At 41.6% G+C, this 19,201-nt stretch overlaps 1 protein-coding gene across 4 annotated transcripts; it reads left to right on the top strand.

Annotated features, from left to right (window-relative positions):
* The first annotated feature begins 1,022 nt into the window (after nucleotides 1-1,022).
* Nucleotides 1,023-17,640, top strand: LOC138175146 (lipopolysaccharide-responsive and beige-like anchor protein). 4 transcript variants are annotated; one of them, XM_069105502.1, is made up of 3 exons: nucleotides 1,023-1,598; nucleotides 2,874-3,322; nucleotides 16,814-17,640. In XM_069105502.1, exons 2-3 carry the CDS (start codon nucleotides 3,104-3,106, stop codon nucleotides 16,841-16,843), a joined length of 249 nt encoding a protein of 82 aa, XP_068961603.1. In that variant the 5' UTR covers nucleotides 1,023-1,598; nucleotides 2,874-3,103; the 3' UTR covers nucleotides 16,844-17,640. The 4 variants fall into 4 exon arrangements, with proteins under 4 accessions (XP_068961603.1, XP_068961604.1, XP_068961605.1 ...); XM_069105503.1 differs by having other exon boundaries at nucleotides 1,029-1,598; nucleotides 16,476-17,640; XM_069105504.1 differs by lacking the exon at nucleotides 1,023-1,598 and adding an exon at nucleotides 2,225-2,419.
* The last annotated feature ends 1,561 nt before the right edge of the window (nucleotides 17,641-19,201 follow it).

Here is a 19,201-nt window from a genome sequence, read left to right as displayed (position 1 = left end):
CATTCATATAATTGTCCAAACTCTCACTTTTGTTGATGGAATGGCAAATCTTTGATATTTATGACACAACATTCATTGATTTTGTACTTAGAACACTGAAGCTTTTTCATCATTGACATCTTCTATCTCACTGGAAGATAGTAAATAGGTACACATTTAAGTTAAAACTACCTTCCCAAATCTGACCAAACAAAATCCTATAGTGCCATCCCTTCAAGTGTTTTATTATTATTATTATTTTTTAAAGCAATCGGGGTTAAGTAACTTGCTCAAGGTTACACCGCCAGCTATTTCTGGGTGTGGTGCTAAGTATCTGCGCCAGGATTTGATCCCCAGGTCATCCTGACACTGGAGCCAGTGCTCTTACTCGCTGAGCCACCTGGCCGCCCCTAAGTGGTTTTTTAGAAAGCACAACATAGGCTAGGTAGTGCAGTCCAGGAAAACTTAACCTTTCCAAGTTCAAATCTGGCTTTAGACATTAACTAGCTGTGATCCCTTCCCTGGCAAATCACTGAACCCTGTTTCCCTCAGTTTCTTCATCTGGAAAATGAACTGCAGAAGGAAATGGCAAAGCATCCCAGTATGTTTGCCAAGAAAACCTGAAATGGAGCCACAAAGGACACCACTTAACAATTATACTAATTTAAAATTCCAAAACAAAAAAATTACAGATCTTTACCACCAGTAAAGATGGACCTTTGTTTCCAAGAGATGTTTGGTGTAAAATCACTTTGCAGTTTCTAGAAGGCAGTCTTTCTTGTTCTCTTCCTCCTGTTTATTTCTAGATCCAACTCATGAAATAAGGGCTGTACTACGATTGTGGTTTACACCTGGCACAATGCATTGCACACTATTGAATTGTGTCATTTGAAAATTCATACTACTGAGGCAATTCTAACAGGTATATATGGTCCATTTGCATTTTAAGAAATATATAAAACTTTTGAGCTTCATTTTATATGGAATGCAACATTTTTGGCTGTATTTTTTTTTCCTATTTGAAGAGGATTTCGGATTTCTTTTATTTATTTCAAAACAGGGATTTGAGTATGATTTACTAGTTCTAGCAGTTTTTCCTCCTTCACACTTTTAATGCGAACTTTTCAAATGAAAGGTAGTCATTTTCAACCATTTTTTTCTTCTTCCAAAACAAGTACAAACTTTTTTTCGGGACAGGAGTTAAAGGCCCAGCACACGCATTTTGGATCAGCTGCCGCTGGAATCCCGGCCACCAATTGCCCTCCTTAGAATGCGGGAGAGGTTTGGTGAGGCCGCTGCAGCTGCCAGCTTGGGAATCCTTTCCCGTCCCTCGCCCGCTGGGTCAACTCTCCCACACCCTCCAGACCCCACCTCCCCAAGTCGTGGCAGCTGCACAGAAGCATCTCCGTTGAGGAGGATCCATCTCCCTTCCAGCCTTCCCCCAGCTTGGTGGGCGGGCAGCAGCTGCTGGAGGCGGGCAGGTCCCTTAGACGGGGACAACAGCTTTGCTCCTGCGGGCGCTGCAGACCCCCGAGCTCGGGGTCTCGGACACAGGTGTCCTCCTCCTCCGTGGACGGCACTTTGGCACTAGGGAGGGTCCTTCTCTCTGCTGTAGCCCGGTAGGTAGGAGGAACCATCGCCCTGCACACCTTGCCCAAGTAGGTCACCCACTGGCAAAGATCGCCTCGCCCGAGCAAGCCGAACTCGTCCCCTTGCCTCCAGTAGGTCCCTCTGGGTCAGCCCAGGGCCGCCGCTGCCTCTGCTCCGAGTCCCCGAGGGCGCGCGCTGCGCCCGGAGCCAGGGACACACCTGGCATCCACCTGAGCGCGGGGGCTCCCCTCCCTCTGCCGCCTGCGCGCGCTCGCGCCCTGGTGCGCGGTTCTCCCCTTAGCCAGCCAGCTGTGCCTCGTTCTCGGTGTTCCCCCCTCCATCCTTGGCACCTTCCCCTCCCTCCCTCCTTCTTCACTGCCCCCCCTGCGGCGCTCCACCTCGAGCGGTTTCACCTCCTCTCCTTCCCCCCCCCCACCCGCCCTTCCCCCCCCTCCCCCCCCCCTCCTTCTCCCCCTCCCTCCCTTCTCCTCGGGCTCAGGCGGCGCGCTGTCATGGCGGCCGATGGCAGCTCTTCTCAGAGTAGTAGGGACTTCAGCCTCGGCCGTCTCGTTGGGAGCCGCAGCCGCCCGGGCCCCTGGACTGGGGCGATCGCCGGAAGCAGCTGCTCCGGCAGCGGCCGTATCCTCTTGAGCTGAGCGCGCGCGGAGCGGGGCGGGCCCCGGAAGCGATGGAGTTCTGGGGTACCGCCGCCGGCTGCCAGCGAGCAGACTAGGGAAACTTGGGAGGGAGCCTACGACCCGGTGCACTGACTGGGCCACCTCCGGCCACTGCCCTCACTGCACCCTCGGCCTCGGCCATCCCCAGCCCCCGGCTCGCTGCTCTCCCCGAGGTGTGTGTGGGGCGCCCCCCCCCCCCCCCCGCTCAGCGCTTCCTGCCCTTCCCCCATCCTGCACCTGCACCTCTACCTGTACGTGCCCCTCGCCACCTTGCTCCTTGCTCGGGCGAGGAAGGGAGTTTGCTACAAGTCCGTACTACTTGGGTGAAGGCGAACTTCTTTCCCCTACCCACCCCCTCCTTCTCCCCTTTCCTCCCTTCTCCTCAGCTTTTCCCGCACCTGCCGAGGAGAGGTTACCTGGTGAGCTGCCTCAGGCCGGTAGGGGCGGGCTAGCCAGAAAGTCGATCGACCCCCTCCCCCCTCCCGGGACTGGCGCCTCTAATTTAACGAGGCTGAAGTGTGCGGTGGGTGGGCTTGGAGTTGGATCCCGTCGGGGGAACTTTAATTGGCTAGTGAGAATTAAGACGGTGGAAGCCCAGGCTTATCCTGTCTTTTGATCTCCCCATAGGGTTCTGTTTTGTTGTCCGAAAGCCTCAGGGAGAGGTTTCCCCTGCTGATAACGCCTGGGAAGAAGAAGAGGGCCACGCCGTGGGCTGTGGCCATTGGGCTGCGGGACAAGTTTGGGTTGCGGGAAGAGGCCCTGTTTCTTGCACTTTGTGCGCTCGTGCGTCTGCCTCTCTCAGCGTGTACTGTCGTGCCGGCCGATTTAGTAAGTGTGATTACAGAAGGAGAGTAACCATGGCTAGTGAAGACAACCAGGCCCCGTCCCCGCCACCAACAGGTGATGAAGGAGGAGGTGGAGGGAAAGGACAAGAAGCCATCATTGACGGTAGTGCGTTGTCACTGAAACCAGGAATCCCCATCAGGGGCATCAGGATGAAGTTTGCAGTGCTCACTGGTTTGGTGGAAGTTGGAGAAGTAACCAATAGGGATATTGTAGAAACTGTATTTAACTTGGTAAGTAGAAACTTTTGGGTAGAAGTAAGTATTCTTTAGGAGGCTGGTGGGGAGAAGATCTTGATCCATGTGCTTACCTCACTCTTGATGCTTTCTTGAAAAAGGCCTTTTATTCCATGGTTTTAAACTTTTTAAAGCTCTTTTAACCTGAACTTCACCCTGTGATCCTTTTTTGGTTGTGATTAAGATTTCAGGGGACTTACACAATTGAGATATTGGAGATTTAGTTTTCCAGAATTTTGAGTAACTGAGCAGTTTACTTCCACAGTAGCAAAAGCAGTTACTTATTCTTTTTTTAAATTTCTATTGGTATCCAAAGGAAATATGCTAGGTAAAGAATTTCCTGTCTAGTCAGTAAGAAAGTGAATAGGTATACATAATATGTGCAGATGTAACTTTTTGGGGGGGGTTATCAGGGAAGAGGATGTCAGTGAATAAAGGCTTGGTATGTTTTTTTTTTTGTATATACACATTCTATTCAGCACTTATATTATTTTAAATCAATTTCTAGGGTCTGTCATCATGGAGTCTAGAAAATTTTATATAATAAAAACAAAGGGCCATACTTTCTGGTTCGATGTGTAGATAACAAAGATAGGGTAACATTCTTTTTGGTATATTGGACATATTTTTAAAAGAAAGTTATCTAAAAGATTTTTTGCTTCATCTGGTGTCTGAAGGATTAATTTACTGGCAAAGACTTTTGTATAGGAATCATGACCACTCTTTTGTTATGGCTCCTTTCACTTGCTTGACATGGGATGCTGGGTAAGGCACTCATCCTATTTGGCTCCTTGCTTACTCATATGTTAAAACGAAGGAGTTGGACTAGATGGCCTCTAATGTTCTTCTGACTCTGAATCTATGATTCTGGGCTCCTGAGTATCTGGGGAAGTTAGTTTAGATTTTTAACCTTAAATTGGAGTTTAACTTTTAGCAAATAACATATTTTGGCCATTTTTCAATTTTATATTTTTATCTTTTATTAGGCAATTCATGATCATTTATTTTTCTTTTTAAAAATTGTCACCTTAAATACCAAATTATCATTTTCATATTACAAAGTTGACCAGATGATGTATATTATATGTAATAGTATATGAAATTGCAGATCACTTATACACTGCTTTACATATACACTTAGACTTAAAGTAAACACATACTGTTTTCAACATGTAGCTTTTAAAGCCGTCCTGATTTTTTGTGTTTCCTTTTGTTCTTCTTTCTGTCTTCTGTGCATTCTCTATAAATGCTTCAATAACTCTCTTTTCTTTTTGGGAGGGAATCCCTCCTGTTAGCCCCTGCCTCCTCCTATTTCCCTTCCTAAATAGGAAAAAAAGGAAACAAAACCTTTGTAACAAATGTGCCTGGTCAGGCAAAACAAATTCCTATGTTGACCATGTCTGGGAATGTCTGTCTTGAATCAATCACTTATTTATCAGGAGGTGAGTAGTAAGCTTTTCAGTGGTTCTTTGGAGTTGTGATTGGACATATCATTGATTAGAGTTATGATTAAATTTTTTTTTTTTTGCCTTTTGGAGGGCAATTGGGGTTAAGTAACTTGCCCAAGGTTACACAGCTAGTTTTTTTGTGTGGGTGTTAAGTGTCTGAGGCCCAAACCGAGCTCAGGTCCTTCTGATTCCCGGGCCAGTGCTCTACTCACTGCGCCACCTAGCCGCCCCGAGTTATGATTAAATTTAAAATGAGGAGATTGGCTCTTTGAAAATTGGATAGATTATACATAAAACCAGAAAAGTAGTAAGAAATGCAAGATAGGGGCAGCTAGGTGGTGCAGTGAGTAGAGCACTGGCCCTGGAGTCAGGAGGACCTGAGTTCAAATCCGGCCTCAGACACTTAACATAAAAACTAGCAGTGGGACCTTGGGCAAGTCACTTAACCCCAGTGTTACTAGCCATGTGACCTTGGGCAAGTCACTTAACCCCAGCTGCCCTCCAAAAAAAACGCAAAAAAAAAAAAGAAATGTAAGATAAATTAATTTTTTTCTGTTATTGCTCCTCAGCAAAATATTGGTGTCATCTGAAGTTATGAGCTACATTAATGCTTCATGAAGGACTTTGTCTTAAAAGTAAATATTAAATATAACTTTTGTGTATTTTTAATTTTTTAGAAAGTGTCAAGAAATCATCTCAAATTTCATATCAAGCTTAGCATGTCCCAAGCTAAATTTATCTCAACCCTCCCTTTTTCCAAGTTTCTCTATTTCTGTCAGATGCGCACTATCCATTCTTCCAGGTTCACAACCTTGGAATTATCCTCATCTCTTCACCAGTCTAATCCGTTACCACATCTTGCTGGCCCTGCCCCCATTAACTATATCTCTTTTTCCAACCCCGGCCCTTCACTCACAGAGCTGCTTCTGGTTTTCATCCTTATATTATTTCAAGAACCTCCTATTTGATCTTTCTGTCTCAAGCTTTCCACTATTCTGTCTTCCACAGTGCTATCAGAGTAATTTTCCTTAAGTGAAGAACTGACCATGTAACTCTCCTAGAGGCAGGAAATTTGTTCAGTCACGTTTCAGTCATTCAGTTGTTGTTCAGCTCTTCATGACCCCATTTGGAGTTTTCTTGGCAAAAATACTGGAAGTTTGCCCTTTGCTTCTCCAGCTCGTTTTATAGTTGAGAAACTGAGGCAAACAAGGTAAGGTGACTTGCCCAGGGTGACAAAGCTAGTAATGTCTGAGACCAGTTTTGAGTTTGGGTCTTCCTGACTCCAGGTCTTTAACTCTATCTGCTGTGTCACCCACCTGCCTCTAGGAGACAGGGAGACCCGAGTTCAAATATGGCCTCAGACACTTACCAGAAATGTAATGATGGGCAAATTTTTTAATTTCTCTTTGCCTCAGTTTGCTCAACTGTGAAAAGGGGATAATAATAACATCTATCTCCTAGGAATGTTGTGAGGATCAAATGAGATAATATTTGTAAAGACCTTAGTATAGTGCCTGCCATGTAGGAGGTGCTATAATAAATATTTATCCCCTTCTTTTCCCTATTTTTGTCTTTTTGTTGCCTCTAGTAAAAAATACAGACTCTGTTGGGCTTTTAAACTTTACACATCCTGCCCCCCATCTGTCTCTTTGATGTTCCTGGACATTACTCTCCCTCTCACACTCAATGATATAAAAAAATTATCAAAAGACAAATACAACAAAATTAAATAAAAAAAAAAGATTCTTTGTTTTGCTCTATTTGCACCTTCTGGTGATTTTTGAAAAGAAGGTTCTCAGCAATAAGTGAACAGTTATTGTATCACTTTTCTTTTGAAGAACTTTTCTCCTATGATTTCTCAAGGCTTATCTTTTTATTGCTTTATGGTTAGGGAGACCAAGGTGCAACAAATTAATTATAGAACTTTGAAAATGAGGGAGGACCCCACAGTTTAAAATCACTGGCTTCTATGTGTATGTTGTGTCTTTCCATTTATAAAGTTCTTTGAGAGCAGGAGTTGTATCTAATAATTGCTTTTTGATTTATTCAGGTCAAAACTCCGTAAATCTTGTTAAGAAGATTATTCTCATCCTAATTTTTTAAAAAATTGGTGATTCTGAAGAGGATAAATGATAAACTGGTATATTAACAACTTGCTTTTTCTATTTATTTTATCCCAGAAGACCCAGATATTTTAGGTTTAAAGACAGAGATGTTGATGATTGTCCCTGCATAGTTATTAGTGTGAAGTAGCTTAGTTACTTTAGTGTAACGTGCATTTTAACTCCCCTCTTCTCTAGAATATGCTGTATGTGGGTGGAGGACCAAATATGAGTCACTTGAATTTTATCATTAAGAAAAATGAAAACCTTGTTGTAAGTTTGCTGATAAATTCAAACTACTTATCATAAAATTTTGGCACTGGAAGTTTTCTTAGGGTCATTCAGTGAGTTACAGCTAGTGATTTATAAACTGAAAGAGGTCTGTATCCTTATTTTCCAGGATTAGACTGGTAGAAAAATGAGAATATGTGATGGCTTACTTTCTTTATCTGTGAGCTACACTACCTAATTTAGGACAGGGGAAAAAGACTGAAAAATATCAGTGAGTAGGCCTTTTCTTTTATCCTTGTGGTTCCCCTTCTCCAAAAGTCCCAGTTCCACACAATCTATTGAAGGTCTTGTTGAATTTTATAGTCTTCCAAACCGAAAAGCTTGAGGAGGTGACATCGTCCATGATTGTAATTTTTTTTTTCCATTCTGCTCAAAATTCCAGGTTGTATTTGTATACCTCATTTTAAAATAAACACATTATTCAAAAGATTATAATAACAATTTAGCTTTTTACCCAAGGCTATGTTCTTTTCTACTTGCTTCTTAATTTTTATTTTTTTATAGATTCAATTTAATTTAAATGTAACACCTAGGTATTTCATCATTTCAAAGGCATAGTCAAGTCTTAACATAAATTATGTCTGTTGTGGTTTCTTTATGTCTTATCTTCAGTGCAGGAAACTCCAAGTATCTGGATCATTCTTAATGGTTGTGGAAAGACCAGCTATGTCATATGCATCTTTGTGCTTCTTAATAGCTAGCATAGTGCTAGGGAACACATAAACAACAGTAGTAACAACTGACATATAGTCTTTTCATGTTTGCAAAGCACTTTATATATCTTGTGTAATTTTTTTTCTAATAATCTTGCTTATGAGTGCTGCTGTTCCTGTTTTGTAGATGAGGTAACTAGGGTTCAAAGCGATTGTGACTTATCTTTGATCACAAAGTTGAAAGCTCCTCTTAATATTTAATAAGAGTTTGAAAGGGAATTGTCCAATTCAAATAATTTAGATTTGTTATTTAAATTCAGTTTTCTGACTTTCTCTGAATGGAAAAAGCTAATTGTGCTGAAGTTGAATCAGAGAGCAGCATAAATCTCATTGGGATTAAGAAGACAGACATTGTAAAAAGACTACTGGACTTTGGGTTAATATATCTGTGTTTTAGTTTTAACTCTGCCACCAATTAGTTGTGTGACTTTTGGCAAGTCATTTAGCCTCTCTGGACTTTAGTTCCTAATTGCCAAAACGAAGGGGATTTGCGTTACAGGATCTCAAAGATCCTTCTTCTCTGAAATTGTGTGAATATAAGAGCTTACAAATATAACACTTTAGACTTATAAAGCATGTTCCTCACAAGTATGTGAGGTAGTAAAAGTGTTACTGTCTTGCTTTTAAAGATGAGGAACTTGTGGCTCAAGTGAATTTAAGTGACTTGCCCACACAATCGGTTTGAGCCAAGGAGACAGTTGGAGCTAAGGAATTGAACCCTGGCCTCTTGATTCCAGTTGAACTCTGGCCTCTTGATTCCAAGTGCAGCATCTTTTTTTCCTAATAAACAGGGGTGGGGAACTTACAGCCTTGAGGCCACATGTGGCCCTCTAGGTCCTCAAGTACGTCCTTTTGACTAAATCCAAACTTCACAAAACAAATCCTTTTCTGTGAAATTTGGATTCAGTCAAAGATGCACTTGAGGGCCTAGAGAGCCGCATGTGGCCTCAAGGCCATAAGTTCCCCACCCCTGTCATAATACATATGGCATCTGAGTCATTCTGCAGTTATGTCAGCTATGATAAATTTCATAGCTAAGAGGGAATCAGCATCCTGTATTACTAGTGATCTCTTGGATCTTTCTACCTGCACATCCTGTGGGCATTGGAAAATCAACATGTCCATTATGGAACTCATTATACTTTGCTATTTCTGTTGGGGACACCACTAGTGTGTCATTGGGTTTATAAGTTTATTGTCATTTTTTACTCTTCCCTTTCCCTTATCCTCCATTTCCAATCAGTTGCCAGTTTTTGTTGATTCTGCCTTCATAGTATCTCTCATATTTGTTCATTTTACTTTGTAGCCACCACGCTAGCTTAAATCCTTATTGCCTCCAGTTTAGACTGTTTATTAATTTGACCCTCTAGCTTCTAATATCCTCTCTTTGATTTGGTTGTTGTCCTCCATACTTGAAGAGGACCAAAATGACATGACTATGTCAGGGTCAGGTTTCGGTGTGTTAGACTGTGCCTGATTAGACCAATATGAATTGGGAAGGCTTTGCCACAGATTGGGCACAAAAATTCTACATGAACATTTATTGTGAAATGTCTCTAAATTTGCACATCTCATGTTTCTTTTGAACTACTGCAGTTCTCTTTTGTTCATAGAGCACAACAACTTCTTTGATGCAGGCATGCCATGCTAAGTGGTCCTGTGCCACTGTCTCCTATTTCTTACAGTCAGTTCCAGAGTTCTTCAGAGAGACCTGGAGAGTGTCCTTACATTACTTCTTCTGACCTACATGTGAGCATTTGCTCTTATGTGAGTTCTCTGTAAAATAGTATTTTTTTTTTTGCTTTTTAGAGGGCAATTGGAGTTAAGTGACTTGCCCAAGGTCACACAGCTAGTTTTTGTGTTAAGTGTCTGAGGTCAGATTTGAATTGAGGTCTTCCTGACTCCAGGGCTGATGCTCTATTCACTGCGCCACTTAGCTGCCCCAAAATAGTCTTTTAAGCAAACATATGTTTGTCATTCAAACATTCTGGCCAGCCCATTGGAATTGTGCTTTTCTTCAGTAGAGTTTGAATGCCTGGCAGCTCAAGATTCTGTAGATTACCTGGCAAGATTAGGTAACTGGGCACTGAGGTCCTTTCTCAAACTGGACTACGAAGCATGTTCTTTGATCTGCCTTCTACATAACTGCCAAATTGATATTCCTAAAACATACATCTAACTATGGCACTTCTAGAAAGGAATACAAATTTTCACCCTGACAGAGCACTCTACATAGAGTCTGGCTTCTGTTTACCTTTCCACTCTTACTTGTTCTAGTAAGACCTGCATAGTAGCTATTCATTATATGACAGTTCACCTCTCATCTTTCTGCCTTTGCTCTCCCTACATATGTGGAATTCACTCCTTCCTCAACATCATGGCTGTAATGGGAATGTAAATTTTAAAGATCTTCCCTGCCCCTAGGCTAAAGTGCACCTGGAGCCTGGGGTGGGAGGCTTATTTTTCAGTAGATACTTTTTGATTGCCCAGTGAGTCAATGAGGTTGTTACATTCTCTGAGCCAGGAGAAGGCTATATAAGCCCTGATGTGTAGCCTTGTTTTGGGGCTCACTTTGAGAAGTGTTCTGTGATTTGATCTGAATTCTGGGAAGCCGTTGTCCAGAGCCCCCCTGGCTTTGAAAAACCCAGATGTTGATTTGGCATGGATGTAATGGTTGGACAGTTTGGAAAGCTGTCTACTTGATCTGTTTCTGTCTTGATAATTCTGCCTGTATACTTTGAAGTTCAGGGTGCTGACCTCTTTCCCCTGAACTAGGTAAACGATACATATTTGACTGATTAAAGTAAGCTTGTTAACACATTTTGAGTTGCTTTCCTTTATCAAAGCACATCCAAGAACCTGTGGTGGCAGCAACCCTGAGGACGCTTGGGGTGCTTGCTGCTACAATGGCTTAATAATTCTTTCTTCAAGGTTCAGCTCAGGTGCCACCTGCTTACGTAAGTCTTTTCCTTGTTCCCAGAGTTGCTTATGCTTTTACTTTGTATTTATTTTTCTGTTTATATGTTGAGTATTTATTTATCTGTTTATATGTTGTATTCCAAAGCCTCCTCCCTCATCCCCAGGAGAATGTAAGTTCTTTGAGGTTAGGGACTGTCTTTTGCCTCTTTTTGTATTTGCAGTACTTGGCACAGTGCCTGGCAAATAGTAGGTGCTTAATAAATGTTTATTGATTGATTGAGGGCAGGGATGGTTTCATATTTTTTTGTATCCTCAGTGGTGCTTAATAAATGTATGGATTGAATTCAATAAATGTTTGTCGTGAGATTTTAAAGATAGTCATACTATTAACTGATAAAAGTTCCTTATACACATAGCCCTTTCATTGGAAGTGATAATCAAACTTTTTGATAGCAAAATCTTTAGTAAGTACAGAAATAATGTCTTCCTTTGAACTAATTTATTCTAATCAATCAGTCAAACAGTAAACATTTATTAAGTGCCTGTGGTAAGTGCTAGGGATAAAAAAGGCAAAGGACAGTCTGTGCCCTGAAAAAACTTACAATCTAATGAAGGAGATAAGGTATATAAATATATACAAAGCAAGCTATATGCAGGATAAATAGAAAATAATTAATGGAGGGAAGACACTGGAATTTAGAGAATTCGGGAATGCTTCCTATAAAAGGTGGGGTTTTAGTTGAGACTTAATTGAAGCCAGGGAATTCAATAGTTGGGAATGTACAAGAGATAGCATTCCAGGCATGGGGGACAGCCAGAGAAAATGGCTGAAGGTGAGAGTTGGTGAAATGAGCAGAGACCAGTGTCATTGTATCGAAGAATAGAAGTCAGAGAATAAGGCATAAGAAGATAAGAAAGGCAGGAAGGAGCTATGTTATAAAGGACTATTTAGTCCCATAGACATTAAGAAGCCACTAGAGTTTTCTGAGCAGGGGGTTGGTATGATTGAATGTTCATTTTAGGACAACTGCTCTGGTGGCTGAATGGAGAATGGATTGGAGTAGGGAAGAGACTTGAAGGAGGCCCAGGGGTAAGGTGATAAAGGTCTGAACCGGAGTGTTAGTGGTATCTGAAGAGAGAAAATTATCTATTTGAGAGATGTTGCAAAGGTAAAATGGACAGGCCTTGGTGATAGATTGGCTATGGGTGGGGGTGAGAGAGAATGAGGAATCCAGGATAACTCTCTGGTTTTGAGCCTGAAGGACTGGGAGGATGGTGTTGCCTTGTACAGAAATAGGGAAGGTGGGAGGTGAGCAGGGTTTAGGGGGAAAGAAAATGAGTTCTGTTTTAGACATAATGAGTTCAAGATGTCTATGGGAGTGGTCAGTGCTTAAAGGAACATGCACTTTTAATGTCAACTTCGAAGGTATATTGCCCCTAATTCACTGGGAAATAGCCCAAAGCTGGGGGCTAACTGGAGGTGTAGTTTTAGGCCTGAAATGTCACTAAGTCAGCTAGCTGTCAAGGGCTGACTGAGAAGTGCCTAGTCTGCCACCCATCAGTGTCATGTTTGACAAGATGGATGTTGGGAACCAAGGCTAACAGAGACTCAGTGTGTGGATAATTGGCTAAGGAGTTAACCTATAGATAGTGCACTGAAGGATTCATAGGTGTAGCTTGTTATTGTTCCAAGCAGAGATAAACAGTTCATGGGTTGTTTCTGAGCAGAATGCTAGGAGAGGGAAGGGGCTGAGTTAATGCTCTGAGGTTGGGGAGGGGGAAATGTGATTTTACAGACTGGTTTTACAAATTGATTTTACAAACTGATGTTACAAATTGATATTCCAAACATAGATCCCAAGCACCCCATCAACCTGAGTTAAAAATTTGGATATTTTAAAATGACTGGCTCAAAAAAAGTTCGTGCCACCGCTGTGCCCAGCTCTTACTCACCTCCAACTCTTTCCTGCCTCACCCCGTCCTGCTATGTCAGCAAGTTCAAGGGGCATGGAAGATCTTCAAATCCCATACCATTACAATTAGTCATGTTGTAAAAGAAGAAACAGAACAAAAGGGAAAAACCATAAGAAAGAAAAAACAAAAAACAGCAAAAAAAGTAAAAACAGTATGCTTCTATCTGCATTTCAGACTCCATAGTTCTTTCTCTGGATGTGCATAGCATTTTCTATCACAAGTCTTTTGGAATTGCCTTAGATCATTGTATTGCAGAGAAGAATAGGTCTATCATAGTTGATCATTGTACTTGTTGCTGTTACTTTGTATACAAGTTTTCCTGGTTCTGCTCCCTTCATTTAGCATTAGTTCATGTTAAGTCTTTCCGGGTTTTTCAGAAATCCACTTGCTCATCATTTCTTTTTGTTTGTTTTTTATTAATTAATTTTTAGTTTTCAACATTCATTTCCACAAGATTTTGAATTTCAGATTTTCTTCCTATCTTTCCCCACCCCCATCCCAAGACAGCATACATTCTGATTACCCCTTCTCCCCACCTGCCCTCCCTTTTATTTCCCCCCTTCTCTTATCCCCTTCCCTTCTATTTTCCTGTAGAGCAAGATAAATTTCTATACCCCATTGCCTGTATATCTTTTTTCCCAGTTGCATGTAAAAACAATTTTTAACATTAATTTTAAAAATTTTGAGTACCACATTCTCTCCCTTTCTCCCTCTCCACCTACCCTCATTGAGAAGGCAAGTAATTCGATATAGGTTATACATGTGTATTGATGCAAAACATTTCAATAATAGTCATGTTGTGAAAGACTAACTATATTTCCCTCCATCCTATCCTTTCCCTCATTTATTCTATACTCTCCTTTAACTCTGTCCTTCCTCAAAAGCGTTTGCTTCTGATTACACTCTCATCCCATTTGCCTTCCTTTCTATCATTCCCCCCCATCACCTTCCCCCCTACTTTCCTGTAGGATAAGATAGATTTTCATATCCAGTAGAGCGTGTATTTTATTCTGTCCTTAAGTCAAGTACAATGAGAGTAAGGTTCACTCATTCCCTCTTACCTCCCCCCTCTTCCCCTCTACTGTAAAAGCTTTTTCTTGTGTCCTTTATGTGAGCTATTTCACCCCCTTTGGCCTCTCCCTTTGTCCTTCTTCCAGCACATTCCTTTCTCACCCCTTAATTTTATTTTTTTAGATATCATCCTTTCATATTCATGTGCCCTGTATGTGTGTGTATACATATATATACATGTACATGTGTGTGTATTCTCTCCAACTACTCTAATACAGAGTATGGTATTATGAGTTACAAATATTATCTTTCCATGTAGTAATGTAAACAGTTTAATTTTAGTAAATCCCTTATGATTTCTCTTTCCTGTTTACTTTTTCATACTTCTCTTGATACTTACATTTGAAAGTCAGATTTTCTATTCGGCTCTGGTCTTGTCATCAAGAATGCTTGAAAGTCTTCTATTTTGTTGAATGTCCATATTTTTCCTTGAAGTATTATACTCAGTTTTGCTGGGTAGGTGATCTTGGTTTTAATCCTGGCTCCTTTGACCTCTGGAATATCATATTTCAAGTCCTCCAATATCTTAATGTAGAAGCTGCTAAATCTTGTCTTGTCCTCATTGGGTTTCCACATTACTTGACTTGTTTCTTTCTAGCTGCTTGCAGTATTTTCTTCTTGACCTGGGAACTGTGTAATTTGGCTACAGTATTCCTAGGAGTTTTCCTTTTGGGAACTCTTTAAGGAGGTGATTGGTGAATTCTTTCAATTTCTATTTTCCCTTCTGGTTCTAGAATATCAGGGCAGTTTTCCTTGACAGTTTCTTGAAAGATGATGTTTAGGCCCCTTTTTTTTTTTATCATAACTTTCAGGTAGTCCAGTAATTTTTAAGTTCTCTCTTGGATCTATTTTCCAGGTCACTTGTTTTTCCAGTGAGATACTTCACTTTGTCTTCTATTTTTTCATTCTTTTCATTTTGTTTATTTCTTTTTTTTTTTTTATCAAATGCTTTATTAACTTCTAGTTTACATCACTTATTTCCGCAAGACTTTGAGTCACAAATTTTCTCCTCGTTTTGCCCCCTACCCCAAAATAACGATCCTACTGGATATCCCCTCCTCCAATCTGCTCTCTCCCATATCTTCTCCCATACCCCCTCCAACTTTACAGTAGGGCATGGTGGACTCTGCTACCAGACAGGGGTTTTCTCAGGTGCCAAAGGTATTAGTTGGGTGCCTTCTCTGAAGCCTCCACACACTCTGGCAAGCTGATCACACACCCCAGGACTTCCACCCTACACTGCAATCCAGATCCAGGCAGGGTAAAGCAAAAGCTTTACCCTTCAAACTGGCGACTTGGTCCCTCTACTGTCTGTAGGCCAGGAGCTGAAGCTGCCACGGCCACGGCACCTCAGTGGCTTCTCCCTCCAGGGGATAAAGGCCGACAGCTCTCCCAAATTACCACATCCCAAAGTCCACATTGCACTAACCTCTCACTTTGTCCTTAGCATCTATGGGTTGATAATTCTGGAAACTGCCATAGGGCTGGTAATCTAAAGTCCCTCCAGTCGGAGGCTAGTGAGGCCTGCCTGGGGCTAAGACCTCCAGCTGTCATTCGTCTGGGCTTCGCTCCCAGAGCACTGCACTGGTCACTTCTTGACAGCCTGCTGGGCTATCCTCAGTGGGAGATTAGCTTCTCTGTGTTAGTTGGTGTGTTCTGTAGCTCCAAAGTTTGTTCAGAGTCACCTTTTACATGAATTGGAGGAGGTGGGAGCTGGAACCTCATGGAAGTCCTGTTTCTACTCTGCCATCTTGACTCTGCCCCCTGTTTAATAATTTCTTGATTTCTCTTAAAGTCATTAGCTTCATTTGTGCCATTATGATTTTTAAGGAATTATTTTCTTCAGTGAGCTTTTGGACCTCCTTTTCAATTTGACCAATTATATTTTTTAAGGTATTCTTCTCCTTATTGGCTTTTTGGACCTCTTTTGCCATTTGGTTTAGTCTTTTTTTTTTTTGGAGGGGGGAAAAGCAAGGCAATTGGGGTTAAGTAACTTGCCCAAGGTCACACAGCTAATAAGTATGTCAAGTATCTTAAGCCATATTTGAATTCAGGTCCTCCTGACTCCAAGGCTGGTGCTCTATTCACTGTGCCAGCTGTAAGTCTATTTTTTTGGTGTTATTTCTTCAGCATTTTTTTTAGGTCTTCCTTAGCAAGCTATCGACTTGTTTTTCATAATTTTCTTGAATCAGTCTCATTTATCTTCCCATTTTTTCCTCTATTTCTCTTACTTGATTTTCAGAATTCTTTTTGAGCTCTTCCATGGTCTGCAACAAATTCATATTTTTCTTAGACGCTTGGATATAGGAGCTTTGACTTTGTTGTCTTCTTCTGGTTCTATGTTTTGATCTTCCTTGTCACCAAAGTAAGATTCTGTAGTCTTTTTTTTTTCCCCTACTGTTTGCTCATTTTCCCAGCCAGTTACTTTATTTTTTAGCTCTTTGTCAGGGTACAGTGGGTGAATGTACTGTCCCAGGCTTCAGGGGTTTTATGCAGCTGTTTTCAGAGATACTTCTAGGAACCTGTAAAGTTTCAGATTTTCCAAGGTGGTAGGATCAAAGGAGAGGTGTTTATTCCTCTCCCCAGCCGTAATCTGGTCTGTGAGAGACCACAAGTACTCTTTTCTGTCTAGGAACTCTGAGGAGGATTCACTCTCTACCACCACCACAAGCTCCACCATTCCATGCCAGAGTTTCTCCTTGCCCCAGGACCACCATGCCGGACTGCAACCCAGATGGAAACACAGGCAAAGCAAGAGAATCCTGCTTCAGTGCCAGCAAAGGGAACCCTGCAGTCCCTTCTCTGATCAGCTGCTTGATTCCTCCACAGTGTGTGGCCTGAGAGCTCTAGAAGCAGCCATTGCCACTGCCACCGGTGGCTGTAGCCACACCATGCTCCTCTATCACCCAGATACGAGGGATCTTTCCTACTACTGACCTTCTAATTTTTCTTTGGTATTTGTGGGTTTAGGAGTCTGGAAACCACCACAGCTGCCATTGATTCAGTGCCCTGAGGCCTGCTACATCCTGTCTGTGTTGGCATCCAGCCCACATTGGACCATGTTCTTCTCTCAGACTGGTGCAACAGACCTTTTCTGTCGACCCTCCAGCTTGTCTTGGGCTGAAAATTTGTTTCATTCTGTCATTTTGTGGGTTCTGCTGCTCTACAATTCGTTTAGAGCAATTTTTTGCAGGTTTTTGGAGGGGTTTGGGGGAGAGCTCAAGCACGTCCCTGCTTTTACTCTGCCATCTTGACTCTTTTCCCCCCCGCTCATCATTTCTTATAGCACAATGGTATTTCATTACGTTCACATACCACAACTTGTTCAGTCATTCCCCAGTTGATGGGTTTTACCTCAATTTCCAAATATTTGTCACCACAAAAACAGTAACTATCAATATTTTTGTGCATATGGGACTTTTTCCTTTTTTATTATCTCTTTGGGATACAGACCTAGAAGTGGTACTTTGGTCATAGTTCCAAATTGCTATGACCAAAAAATTTATGTCTCATTTTGCACCCTAAATCTGTCCCCTCTCTGTCAGGAGGTGAATTCACTATCTGTCCTCTTTGCATTTACCTGGCAGGATTGTTGTGAGGATCAAATGAAATAATGTTTGTAAAAAGCTCTTTGCACAGTGCCTGGAATCTCTATATAAATGTTTATTCCCTTCTTCCCTGCCCTCTCTAGTCATGGTTAGTCATTACATTGATTACACATTCTTAAATCTCTGAGACTTGTTTATCTTTATGTTGTCATTTTTTGGAATAAATTGTTCTATTCTCACTTTACTTTCCATCAGTTTTTTTGTAGTCATGTCTCTAAAGCCAACATCCTCTTAGTTTGGATTTGATGTTGAGATGCAAAGATTATTTAACTAAAGTAGAGGCTTACTTTGCCCTAACACAGCAAAGATAGGTACCAAGGATACAGTGGCACTCAGCTTCTCTGTATGTAGCTCCCTCCTTTCCTTCTGAACATGTGTGGTCATTCAGTCAACAAGGTATAGTGCAGGGGTGGGGAACCTGCAGCCTTGAGGTCACATGTGGCCCCCAACATCCTCAAGTGGCCCTTTGACTGAATCCAAACTTCACAGAACAAATCCTTCTACTAAAAGCATTTGTTCTGTAAAACTTGGACTCAGTCAAAAGACCATACCCAAAGACCTAGAAGGCTACATGTGGCCTTGAGACTACAGGTTCCCCACCCCTGGTATAGTTATTTGGTGGTCTAAGGCCCTCATCAAGTGTGAAAGGCTTCAACTTAATTGGACCTTTTATGCCCCAGACCAGGAAACTGGGGCCAGTCGGGTTGCATGGGGGGGAGGAAGCTGTATCTGGAAAACACTGGTTCATACAAATCTTCCCAGGTCTCTCTGAAACCATTCCTGTCATCATTTCTTATGCAAAAATAAAATTCTATTTCATTAATATTACATAATTTAGTCACCTTTACCTAATTGAGAGTACCCTCCTTAGTTTCCTTTTCTTTGCCACCACAAAAAGAGCTGCTATAGACAGTTTTGTACATATGGTCTCTTTCTCCTCTTTGCTGTCTTTGGCATATAGTCAAAGGGTATGCACTATAGATTCTGTGTTCACAGTAATTCTTTTAAATCTTTCACTTCCTATACATTCCCACTGCCATTACCTATTTCAGGCTCTTTTTACTTCTTAACTGCATTATTGTAGCAGGATTCTAATCAATTTTCAGATTTCCATTCCCTCCTTTGCTCTAATCTGTCCTGCTGAACTACTTTAATCCTTCTAATGCACAAGTCTGATGGCCACATCCCTCCTAATAAATCTCTGCTCCCTATTGACTATTGAATGAGGGCCAGATTTTTTAGTTGGACAGTCAAAAATATCCCCAGTCTGGTTCTAATCTCCTTTTCCAATTTTACCTCACATTATTTTCCTTCTCATGCCCTATGCCAACCTGCTTTGATTGTCATAACTTGGTCTTTGCTTCCTCATTGCCTTTTTTCACTGTTTCCTATGCCTAGGCATTTCTATGTCTAGCAATTTCTCCTATGTCTCTGCCAATTGAGATCATATCCATTCTTCCACTGTCACCTTCTCTCTGTGTCTTCTCCAGTTAGTAGTTTGTATATTTACATGTTTCTTCTATTTTTCCTGCTAATTTGTTAACTCCTTGAAAGCAAGGACTATATATAGCAGGATTGTCCAATAGAAACACTAGTCACATCCCATGGGAAAGCTTAGGTCAGTGTAAACAAAGAATTAATCAGCCAGTTATTGTAGTTAGGTTGCCCATCATATATTGACCTGTCCTTTCTGATACATAACCCCAGCTACAAAGAGATGGATAAAATTAGGGGGAGATCTGAAATCCCC

This window comes from Petaurus breviceps, unplaced genomic scaffold (genome assembly GCF_028583685.1).
Source record: "Petaurus breviceps papuanus isolate PSGF00001 unplaced genomic scaffold, PetGlider_PUasm1.0 76, whole genome shotgun sequence".
NCBI lineage: Eukaryota > Metazoa > Chordata > Mammalia > Diprotodontia > Petauridae > Petaurus > Petaurus breviceps.
This window is presented reverse-complemented; position numbering and strand designations above follow the sequence as displayed.

What these genes read in the sequence shown, in the direction of transcription:
- LOC138175146 (XM_069105502.1), top strand. Translation starts at nt 3,104, where the DNA reads ATGGCTAGTGAAGACAACCAGGCCCCGTCCCCGCCACCAACAGGTGAT. An exon ending in TAGAAACTGTATTTAACTTG is followed by an intron (nt 3,323 to 16,813) that starts GTAAGTAGAAAC and finishes TTGTGGGTTTAG; the next exon opens with GAGTCTGGAAACCACCACAG.